This window comes from Trichechus manatus, unplaced genomic scaffold, assembly GCF_000243295.1.
Source record: "Trichechus manatus latirostris isolate Lorelei unplaced genomic scaffold, TriManLat1.0 scaffold00020, whole genome shotgun sequence".
NCBI classification, from domain to species: Eukaryota; Metazoa; Chordata; class Mammalia; order Sirenia; family Trichechidae; genus Trichechus; species Trichechus manatus.
This window is the reverse complement of record NW_004443956.1, coordinates 12,681,124-12,692,368: the sequence shown is the minus strand read 5'-3', so window position 1 is coordinate 12,692,368 and position 11,245 is coordinate 12,681,124. Positions and strand designations below refer to the sequence as shown.

At 52.8% G+C, this 11,245-nt stretch overlaps 1 protein-coding gene across 1 annotated transcript in view; it reads left to right on the top strand.

Annotated features, from left to right (window-relative positions):
• The window catches only part of IQCA1L (IQ motif containing with AAA domain 1 like), a 21,653-nt gene extending 11,552 nt beyond the window's left edge, over positions 1–10,101 (top strand). The window contains exons 8-19 of the mRNA XM_012554484.1: positions 4,048–4,173; positions 4,328–4,403; positions 4,857–4,963; positions 5,245–5,328; positions 5,430–5,488; positions 6,253–6,335; positions 6,504–6,611; positions 7,591–7,790; positions 8,203–8,289; positions 8,617–8,794; positions 9,187–9,425; positions 9,994–10,101. Of these exons, the coding sequence (XP_012409938.1) occupies positions 4,048–4,173; positions 4,328–4,403; positions 4,857–4,963; positions 5,245–5,328; positions 5,430–5,488; positions 6,253–6,335; positions 6,504–6,611; positions 7,591–7,790; positions 8,203–8,289; positions 8,617–8,794; positions 9,187–9,425; positions 9,994–10,101 (1,455 nt within the window). The remainder of the gene's footprint in view (positions 1–4,047; positions 4,174–4,327; positions 4,404–4,856; positions 4,964–5,244; positions 5,329–5,429; positions 5,489–6,252; positions 6,336–6,503; positions 6,612–7,590; positions 7,791–8,202; positions 8,290–8,616; positions 8,795–9,186; positions 9,426–9,993) is intronic.
• Positions 10,102–11,245: the final 1,144 nt, after the last annotated feature.

Genomic DNA, 11,245 nt, shown 5'->3' with positions numbered 1-11,245 from the left:
AAATAAAACAATTTCTGAGACCAACTCTTCAGACAGGGATTGGACTGGACTGTGGGACATAAAATGATACTCATGAGGAGTGTGTCTCTTAGCTCAGGTAGATACAAGAGACTAAATGGGCAGCTTCTGTCCGGAGGTGAGATGGGAAGGCAGAGAGGGTTAGGAGCTGGTTGAATGGTCATGGGGAATCAGGGGTGGAAAGGAGGAGTGTGCTGGGGTAGAAAGGAGGAGTGTGCTGTCGCAGTATGGGGAGAGCAATTAGGGTCACATAACATGTATGTATAAATTTTTGTATGGGAGACTAACTTGAAATGCAAACTTCATTTAAATTACAACAATAAAAAAAAATTAAAAAAAGATATTCCTTCTAAAGTGAAGGATTAGTTGTTTTATCTGGCCCTTCCCACAGCTAAAAAGGAGGCACAACACCTGGCGGGCCTCTTTGGATTTTGGAGGCAATATATCCTTCATTTGGGTGTGCTACTTCAGCCTATTTATCAAGTGACTCAAAAAGCTGCTAGTTTTGAGTGGGACCCAGACCAAGCGAAGGCTCTGCAACAGGTTCAGGCTGCCGTGCAAGGAGCTCTGCCACTTGGCCCATATGATCCAGCTGCTCCAATGGTGCTTGAAGTGTCAGTGACAGAAATGCTGTTTGGAATCTTTTGGCAGCCCATATTGGTGAATCACAGCACAGACCTCTAGGATTTTGGAGCAAAGCCCTGACATCCTCTGCAGATAACTACTCTCATTTTGAGAAACAGTTTTTGGCTTTTGACTGGGCCTTAGTAGAGACTGAATGCTGAGTAGATGGTCTGAGCAGCCCATCATGAACTGGGTGTTGTCTGACCCACAGAGCCATAAAGTCAGACGTGCACAGCAGTATCCATCATTAAATGGAAGTGGTATATGTGAGACTGGGCATGAGCAGGACCTGAAGGCACAAGTAAGTTGCATGAGGAAGTGGCCCAAATGCCCATGATATCCGTTCCTGTCACATTACCTGCCCTATCCTAGTCTGCACCTATAGCCTCATGAGGAGTTCCTTATGATCAATTATACTGAGGAAGAGAAAACTCGTTCTTGGTTTACTGAAGGTTCTGCACAATATGCAGGCACCACTTGAAAGTGGACAACGGCAGCACTACAGCCCCTTTCTGGGAACTCCCTGAAGGACAATTATCAAAGGAAATCCTCCCAATGGGCAGAACACTGAGCAGTGCACCTGGTTGTTCACTTTGCTTGGAAGACGAAATGGCCAGATGTGCAATTGTATGCTGATTTATGGGCTGTAGCCAATGGTTTGGCTGAATGGTCAGGGACTTGGAAGGAAGATTGGAAAATTGGAGACAAGAAAGTATGGGGAAGAGGTATGTGAATAGGCCTCTCTGAATGGGCCAAAGAAGCGTTTGTGTTTGTGTTTCATGTGAATGCTCACCAAAGGGTGACCTTGGCAGAGAAGGATTTTAACCATCAAGTGGATGGGATGATGCGTTTTATGGAAACCAGTCATCCTCTTTCCCCAGCCACTCCCGTCGTTGCCCAATGGATTCATGAACAAAGTGGCCACAGTGGCAGGGATGGAGGTTATGCATGTGCTCAGCAACATGGACTTCCACTCACCAAGGCCAACTTGGATACAGCCACTGTTGAGTGCCCAGTCTGCCAACAGTAGAGACCAACACTGAATCCCTGATGTGGCACCATTCCTCGGGGTGATCAGCCAGCAAACTGGTAGCAGGTTGATTACATTGGACTGCTTTCATCATGGAAAGGGCTGTGTTTTGTTCTTACCAGGATAGACATTTACTCTGGATATGGATTTGCCTTCCCTGCACATAATGCTTCTGCCAAAACTACCATCCATGGACTCACAGAATGCCTTATCTGCTGTCATGGTATCCCACATAGCATTGCCTTGGATCAAGGCTCTTACTTGACAGCAAATAAAGTGCAGCAATGGGCCCATGCTCATGAAATTCACTGGTCTTACCATGTTGCCCATCATCCTGAAGCAGCTGGCTTGATAGAACAATGGAATAGCCTCCTAAAGACACAATTATGGTACCAGCTAGGTGGCAGTATTTTGCAGGGTTGGGGCAATGTTCTCCAGGAGGCTGTATATGCTCTAAACTAGCATCCAATATATATAGTACTATTTCTCCCATAGCCAGGATTCATGTGTCCAGCAATCAAGGGGTGAAGATGGACTGGCACCACTCACTATTACCCCTAGTAACCCATGCGCAAAATTTTTGCTTCCTGTTCCCATGACCCTGTGCTTTGTGGGTCCAGAGGTCTTAGTTTCAGAGGAATGCTCCCACCTGGAGACACAATACAGATTCATTGAACTAGAAGTTAAGAATGCCACTTGGCCACTTTGGGCCCCTCAAGCCTCTGTATCAACAGGCAAAGAAGAGAGTTACCATACTGGCTGATGTGAGTGATCCTGACTACCAAAGGAAAATCAGATTGGTGTTGCATAATGAGGTAAACAACATTATGTCCAGAATACAATACCCCTTAGGATGCTCTTAGTACTACCATGCCCTGTGATTAAAGTCAATGGAAAACTACAGCAACCCAATTCTAATATGACTACTAATGATGCAGACCATTCAGGAATGAAGGTTTGGGTCATCCCACTAGGCAAAGAACCACAACTAGCTGAGGTGCTTGCTGAAGGTAAAGGGAATACAGAATGGGTGATGGAAGAAGGTAGTTCTAAATACCAGTTATGACCATGTGACCAGTTGCAGAAACTAGGGCTGGAATTGTTATAAGTATTTCTTCCTTGTATGTGTACATCAAATATTTTTGTTTTCTTCACTTATAAAATATAAAATGTAAATGGCCCTAGTGCATTTTTGGTTGTATGAATGTTGTATCATATTAGGCGCAAGTATGACTTTGTAATTGTCTTTATTTAGAGATTGTGTACGGTTTAAGGAGATGTGTACAGGTGCCAAGTTGACAAGGGATGTACTGTGATGGTTAAGGTTGTGTGTCAACTTGGCTGGGCCGTGATTCTCGGTGGTTTGGCAGTTATGTAATGATGTAGTCATACTTCATGATGTGATCTGATGTGATCAGCCAATCAGTTGTAAGGGGAGTTTCCTCAGGGGTGTGGCCTGCACCCAATATATATATATGGACGTTCTGGCAAAGCTCACTCGCTTGCCCCGGATCCTGCATCTGGCTTGTCATCATCTGACCTCCAGTTCTTGGGACTTGCACCAATGGCCTGCCATACTGCCTGCCGATCTTGGGATTTATCAGCCTCCACAGCCTGTGCACCAGCAGCCTGCCATCTTACCTACTGACTTGGATTTGTCAGCCTTCACAGCCTGTGAGCCAGCGGCCTGCCATCTGATCTGCCAATCTTGGGTTCGTCACTCCCGGCAGCTACGTGAGTCCGGAGAAGGCTTCAGCCTTCAGCCTGACCCATGGATGGGACTTGCCAGCCTCTACAACTGTGTGAGCCATTTCCTTGAGATAAATCTCTCTGTCTCTACATACACACATGCACACACACACACACACACACACACACACACACATATATACACACACACTTCACTGGTTTTGCTTCTCTAGAGAAACCAATCTAAGACACTGGGGCAGGACAGGGTGTTTTCCATGCAGGCTGAGCCTGATGTTAGCGTAAAGCTAAAGGTGGTGTGGGGGAGAGGTCAGCTATGACCGATGTAGGCATATGTGGCCAGAGGAAATATATGTTCTTGTAAGGCTGCATGAGGAAGGTGAGGGGGTACCTGTCACTGGAGAAGGCATCCATGCCAGGGAGAGTACATATGTCTGGAGAGACATTTTTGGCTCTGGATCTGAGGCCCCCAAGAAAGCCAGCACCTCTGATCAAAACACAACTTCACTTGGCTCCTCTTTCTTCCTGGACCCCAGTATGCAGTCTCTGGACTCTCAGCCATCTGGACCCCATCAGTTACTCAGGGCTTGTGGATCCTGGGTCCATCCCTGAGTTCTGTTCCTATTAAACACCTCTGATCTCTGAACATCATCTGTTTTTGGTCACAGGTGAGAATGGAGCTGGAGCTGCAGGTCCAGGAGAACAAAAAGAAGGAGCAAGAGAAAAATAAGAACAAGGATGAGGAGAAAAAAGAGAAGAAGAAGAAGGGGAAGGAAGAAAAGGCCAAGAAGGGGGTGAGACACTTTGTGAACGTGGAGGGTGAGTGGGCAGGGAGGAGCAAAGTGTAGGGGAATTCACGGTAGGAAGGTTGGTCTGGGTAAGGATTAGGTCAGAGTTTGCTGTAGGTGGAGGTGATGGGGTTGAGGTAAAAGAATGTTTCTATTCCAGGAAATGGATAGTATGCTGAAAGTATTGCCGTCCAAATTTATACCTGTGATCAATGCTGGGCATGAGGAGTACATGAGTAAGAGAAGAGAAGGCCTTGCCGGGGGAAAGTGGGAGTCTGCCACATGAATCAGAAGTGGGGGTGTAGCTGTGTGTCGGGGCTGAAGGAATAATGTTAAAGGGGGAGAAGGGTGTGTATGGTGTGATCTCTTGGGTTGGGGGTGTCATAGGTTTGGGTCTGACTTCTGTGGTCATAGTCCTTGGGGTTGAGCGTCTGTGGTCTGAGTAGAAGCAGTGCCAGGAGCTGAGTGGGGAGAAGTGGATCAGTCTGGGTCAGGTTCCTGGCCAGGGTGTGTGTGTGTGTGTGCAGTGCACGTGTGTGTACATGTGTGCATGTATATGTGTGTGCATGTGCAGACATGAGTGTGCATGTGTGCTCACAAGTCTGTGTGTGCACACATGCGTGTGTGTGTACAAGTGCACACACACTCCCAAGGCTCTGACTTTCCCTCCACCCGTTTTCCGTGGTCAGAGCTATGGAAGAACCGTCATGAAAGCACACACCCCAGTCAGAGTTTTGACCCTGAGACCCTCCGGGAGGAAAAGAGGAAGGAAGTGGAGGTGGAGATCCGCATGCAGGTGGGAGGGCTCATCAGGGCCACCCTCACTCTCTCCACTTTGGTGGTTGGCTGAGAGCCAGGCTCAGGGGTGAGCAGGATACAGGATACAGACTAGAGCAGTGGCTGAGGGCTCCAAAGCGCGAGGCATGCTGATGAAGGTGCACTGGCCACCTTCGCGTGGCTTGTTTGGCTTTTCCCAGAGGCTCTCTCCTTCCTCCCATCTCTGTACCCCTCCTCACCCCTCTTACCTTCTCTTCACGGGGCCCCTGCTGCCCCTTCCACTCCCTTCTGTCTCCCCAGGTGGACGAGCTGATGAGGCAAGAGCTGAAGAACCTGCGCCTGGCCGTGGACAGGGAGGAAGGGAGACCCTTGAAAGCTCCGAAGGTGAGATGAGAGGCCAGGGCTGGGGCCAGGAGGGCCTTGCAAGCTCCCATGGGGGGAGGAAGGAACAGAGCTCGCTCACCTGTGCACTTGTCTCTAACCAGAAGAAGCCTGGGAAGAAAGCTGGAAAGAAGAAGAAGGAAAAAGATCTGACCCCAAACAGGTACCAGACTCAGCTCTGCCCCCTTATACCATGGGGTAGGGGAAGAGCCCTGGTCCGGGACAGGAAGCCTGCCTTGTACTGTGTGACCTTGGGAAAGTCACTTAAGTGTCCTCATTTCCGATTACCTGTCCTGTCAAACTGCCGAGAGAGCTATGAGGGTCATATGAAATAGTAAGAAAGTGCTTTGAAAATTATACTGCAGATTACAGATGTAGATGGAGTATTGTCATCATTCAGATCCTCCCTCCCTCGTTGGCCCTCCTTAATTAGCTCCGTCCCTACCAAAGACATCGCCCCCTGGACCTCCCACTCTGCGGCACTGAGCGGCTTGTCTGTGGTCCCTTTCCACTCGCTTCTCTGCACGTGCTCCCTGGTAGACAGAGGTCGTGAGCACATTTATGGTTTTTACTTTAATGACCATCCTTCCCAGGAAGACTTACATCTTAAATGTGGTTTCTAGGAAGAGGGCAATGCTTAACCCAAACGAATGGATTTCTAATGGTGGGACTTTGGGCAGTCCACAGAGGGTGCCGGTCTTTCCTGCCTCCCTTTTGGTCCACAGAGCACCTTCACGGGACAGGGCTGGTGCCTCAGGGACAGAGTTGTGGTGCCTCGGCTTCTCCCGCGCACACTGTGCCTTCTGATGCTGGCTGCGGTTTTGACCACAGGACGTGGGTGGGAGGACCATCCTCCTCTTCTTCATGTCCTCCACAAGCCCCACCTCTGCCTAATGTCCTCTGGGTCTTCCTGCCCACCCTCTGCAGGTCCCTGGAGTCTCTGTTCGAAGAGCTTGTCATTCACGGCCTTGTGAAGAAGACTGAGACAGTGGCACTGAAGGACTACATTGGTGAGACCTACCCCCTCCCCGCCCCCAGGCCTGCTCCGAGCTGAGGGGCAGCCTGCCCTGGACCGCACTTGTCCCCTGGCTGAAGGCCACTTCTTGGAAGTGGACCTGGCTCCTTGTGAGATTCTCTCCCTTGGCCCAAGTGAGTGGCCTGCCCACCTGTGCCCTCAGGTGACTGCCTGTATCTTGGATCCACTCTGAATGTGGCAAACAAGTTGCCCATGCCCTCCCTCTTTGACATTCGTCAGAACATGGCCTTGTACGGGGTCCTCCGGCTCGGTGAGAAGCCCCTGGGGGGTGTGAAGACCTCGAACTGGGCAGGGGCTTTCAGGGCCTGGGTTCAGGGCAGGGTGGCTGGGGTGGGGGGGACATGTCCCGCCCCTGGGTGCCATCTGCCTGCTGGAGGTCACACCCAGAGGGGCTGCCCCAGAAGTCCCATGGGCCCTTGACCTGCAGAGGAGTCCACACTCCCAGCTCCTTACTCAGTCCCAGTGACATCACCTACTCTGTTCCTTTCCCAGGAAGACCAACCCCAACCCACCCTATTAAATACCAGAGACTAGGATCTCTCTGGGGTAGTTTGTCGTATGCCCTTGAATTCCACCCCTTCATAGTCCAGGAGTACAGATGTTATGAAAACCAGAAAGGGCATTGAAAGGGGAAGAGGACTCCTCTGACACTAAATACAAAAAAAAACAAAAAACCATTGCCATCAAGTTGATTCCAACTCATAATGACCCTGTAGGACAGAATACAACCCCACAGGGTTTCCAAGAATGTAATTTTTACCAAAGCAGACTGGCTCATCTTTCTACCACAGAGCTGCTAGTGGGTTCAAACCTCCAACCTTTCAGTTAGCAGCCAAGTGCTTAACTACTGTGCCACCAGGGCTCCTGGATACCACATAAAAAAATCAAACCCACTGCCGTCAAGTCGATTCTGACTCATAGTGGCCCTATAGGACAGAGAGGAACTGCCCCATACGGTTTCCAAGGAGCACCTGGTGGATTGGAACTGCCAACCTTTCAGTTAGCAGCCGCAGCTTTTAAAGACTACGCCAACCAGGGTTTCTGGATATCACATAGAGCCCTTGAAAACCCTCCAGGCTGCCGTTCACAGCCTGCACATGGGGGACTGCTCAGGAGAAGCCTCACCAACAGCAGGCCCGGCTGTGGCCTTGCCATACACAACGCACCCCATACCCAGCCCTGTGCCACCGGCCCATACCCTGCCTCTGGCCCCGTTTCTTTCCTCACAGGCTCCCCAGATATACATGCCATGGCCCCCCTCATCCGCTCCATCCTCCTAGTGGGCCCCCCAGGCATAGGGAAGAAGATGCTGGTTATGGCTGTGTGCACAGAAACCGGGGCCAACCTGTTTGACCTGTCCCCCAGCAACCTGCAGGGCAAATACCCTGGCAGGGCCGGCATACAGATGGTCGTGCACATGGTGTTCAAGGTCGGTCCCTCTTGCTGCTCTCCTTCTCAGTCTGTGACAACAAAGCAGAGTGGGCTTTATGCCAAAGGGGTGCCCACCGGCCCATGGGGTGATTTCAGGAGCTGGGAGGTCTCCCTATCAACCCCAGCTATGAGCTCTCGGACACCTAGAGCCTGTGAGGGGCCAGAGCAGTTGCTCTTCTGGGAAAGATGAGGTTGAATACAAACCCCTCCTGTCTCAGAGGGGAACCTTAGACTCTCCCCACCGAAGCGTGATGGGTTGGTCAGGGTGGCAGGATACCGGGAGTGGGGCTGGCACTCAGTTAGGCACAGTGAGGCCAGCCTGGCCCTGCTGACCCTGGGCTCATCAGGCAGAGGTAGCCGCCCTTGCCTGGGGGCCTCTGATACCCGACTTCCACCCTTGGCCTGGCCAGGTGGCTCGGCTCCTGCAACCCTCTGTGATCTGGATCGGGGGAGCTGAGAAGACTTTCTATAAGAAGGTCCCAAAAGAGGAGAAGGAGGTGAGGGGCATGAGCAGCCTAGGGGTGGGTAGCATGAGCAGGGCTGGGAGCTGGGGCTTTTCAAGCTACTCCAAGCCTAACCTACAGTGACCCTGGGCAAGTGCCCTCCCCTCTGCTGCCCCATTTGCTTGTCCCTAAAGCAGGATAACAGCTTCTCCCTCTCCATCCCTCAGGGCTGGTGGGAGCCTCTGCCAGACAGGGTGGGGGGAGCCCTCAGCACTTGGCAGCCCTGCCTGCTGTCACTGTGTGCCTGTGCTGTAGGTTCTAGAAGCCCTCTGACCCCTCACCCACCTGACACCCCCACATCTGCTTCCCTCCCTGGAGCAGATGGACCCAAAGCGAATAAAGAAGGACCTCACCAAGGCCCTGCGCCTGCTGAACCCCGGAGACCGTGTGATGCTGATTGGAACCACAGCCCGGCCACAGCTAGCCGAGATGAAGGGGCTGTGCCGGACCTATGAGCGCATCCTCCTCGTGCCCCGCCCTGACTACGCCTCCCGCTATGGTGAGGCCTGGGTCCCAGCAGCGGGCCAGAAGAGGTCCCAGGACCGCTGCCCCTGCCAAAGCCTCCCCGACACACCCTTGTCTGCATGGCCAGGCATTCTGAAAGGACCACCAGACAAGCAGTCCAGTGGGCTGGGTGCCGGCACAAGTGTGTGGAAACTGGGCAGGCCACATAGTTCCTGGAGCTCTCCTGCCTCATGCTGGGGGGGGAGGGTCTGCTCACCTTTCTGACCTTGCGCCTCTCCAGTGGGTGTGAGGTGACACATGCAATCTGCTTTCCAAAGCACCCAAGTCATTTGAGGCTCCTAGGTCAGAGTGTGCTATGCCTTGCTGCCTGCCCCCCATGTGCGCCCACCCGTGCCCCCCATGCCCATGTCCTCCCCATGTTTGCAGTGCTCTGGAAGCATATGATAGAGACCCAGGGAGTCCAGGTGACCCAGAGCCTGGACATCAGTGCCCTGGCCAAGGTGTCCGATGGCTACACACCCGGCCACATCCTCCAGGCCGCCCAATCAGTGCTGACCGAGCGGCGGCTCCTGCAACTGTCCAATCGGCCCCTAGTGGCCTCTGAGTTCCTGGGGCACCTGGCCAAGCTGGAGCCAGTGTACAAAGAGGAGGAGGAATCCCTGAAGGTGAGGCTGTTTCAGGAGGGGGTGGGCAGCAGCCCCAGCTGGGCGACGTAGCCCTCCTAAGCCTAGTCCCATGGCACATCTCAGACCCCTCTCCCTGCTCCCCGATAGTACCAGATGACAGTTTAAAATGAATGTGGCATTTCACCTAGAAGGGAACAAGAAATCACCAGAGGGAAGACCAAGGAATCAGGGAATGGGCAGGAACATCTCGCCTGGTTTCCCTGAGGATGGGAGCCTGGAAGAGCCAGAGATACAGGAGAAGCCTTGGTCTGCTTGACACCGAGCCAGAGCTTACTTCCTAAGGGACAGGAGTGGCCGTGAAGAGAGGACAGCAGGGTGGAAGGAGGGGGCATGGTGGGAGGGCAGGAGATGGGGTGGGATGTGCCTAGAGAACTTAGTGGGGAGAAAGGGAACCCTGGGAAGAGAGGAGGGAAGGCTGTTGAAGAAACAGTGTCCCATAAAAAGGGAAAGCGTGAGGTCAGAAGACAGAACTGAGGGTCAGATCCCAATGGACCAGGTCTTCCTCCTCATTGCCCCTTCCTCCCTTGCCCCTCCTCTTGTCCTCAAGGATTGGTACTTCAAGACTCCACTGGGCAAGAAGAGAATGAAGCTTAACAAGGAGCAGATGGAGGCCGAGGAGGCCAGGATGACAAAGGAGAAAAAGAAAAAGAAGTGATGGCGAGGCTGGGGGGGTGGGGTGTGGGGGCGAGAGCAGTGCCCAGGGTGAAGGGGCCAGTAGGTCAAGGTATAAATGTCCATGTGGCTTCGGGGACCCAGCTCTTTTGTCCAGCTCTGTGTCTTCCCTCCTGTCTGTGCCCACTGCCTGTGCCAGCCCTCACCACGCTCCCCGCTCCTGCCCAGGCTCCCACCCACCCACTCGCCCACCCACCCCTGTGTCCTCATTTCCTTGTCATTCTCCTGGCCTGGCCGCTAGCTCCCTTCCTCCTAGAGGAGTACCCGTAGGGATCTAAGGAGAGAAAGTAGGAAGAGAGAGAGGGGGAAAGGAACGTCACAAACAGAAAAACGCGTGTCTGGAATTTAGTAGACCCTGGTTCTAGCCCGGTTTGGCAACTAACCCCCTGAATTACACTGGACCACCCTTTCCTGTCTCTGGGCCTCAGCTTCCTTATCTGTAAAGTGAGGAGAGGTTCAATTACGCTAACAAAAGTGTCTGGGAAGTCAGATAGGTGAGGGTTCTTGGGCAGCAGTGGGGGTGAAGTGGGGACAGAGATGGTTCTAGAGAGAAAGGGCTCAGCAAGAGTATGGGACAAGTGGAGGGACTTCATGGCCAGGGTGAAGGCTGCTGGTAGGCCCAGTGCCTTCTCCGGGCGGTCGTCACCTCTCTTCTCTGAGAACCTCCCCCCCACCCCCGCACCCAACCTACCCACCTTCTGTGCCCCTTCCTCCAACCCAGGGCCCACCCCTCAGGGGGCTGGCTGGGGTACAGCCTCCAGCTCTGGGGCAAAAGTCCATGGCCCCCCTTGCTGGGGAGAGAACAGGCTCAGGGGTGGGGTGAGTCAGGGACTGAAGGAGCAAGAGACAAAGATTGACCCAAGTTCCCCCTAGGCCAGCATGAGGAGAGGGCAGGTGAAGGTCAAGGAGTGCGCTGCAGGCTGTAGAAGCTGATAGGAGCTCTGGCCAGGCACAGGTGCTGGAGCAACCCGAGTATGGGGCAGCAGCGGGCACAGAGCTGAGCCCAGGGGGTTGTCTTGAATTTTCTTTCTCCTATTCTTTTGATTCCCTCAAATGATAGCAGTCCCCTTATCTTAATGTGCTGAGACTCCAGTCTAACCAGGGCTCCTCAAGAGACCGTGTGTCAG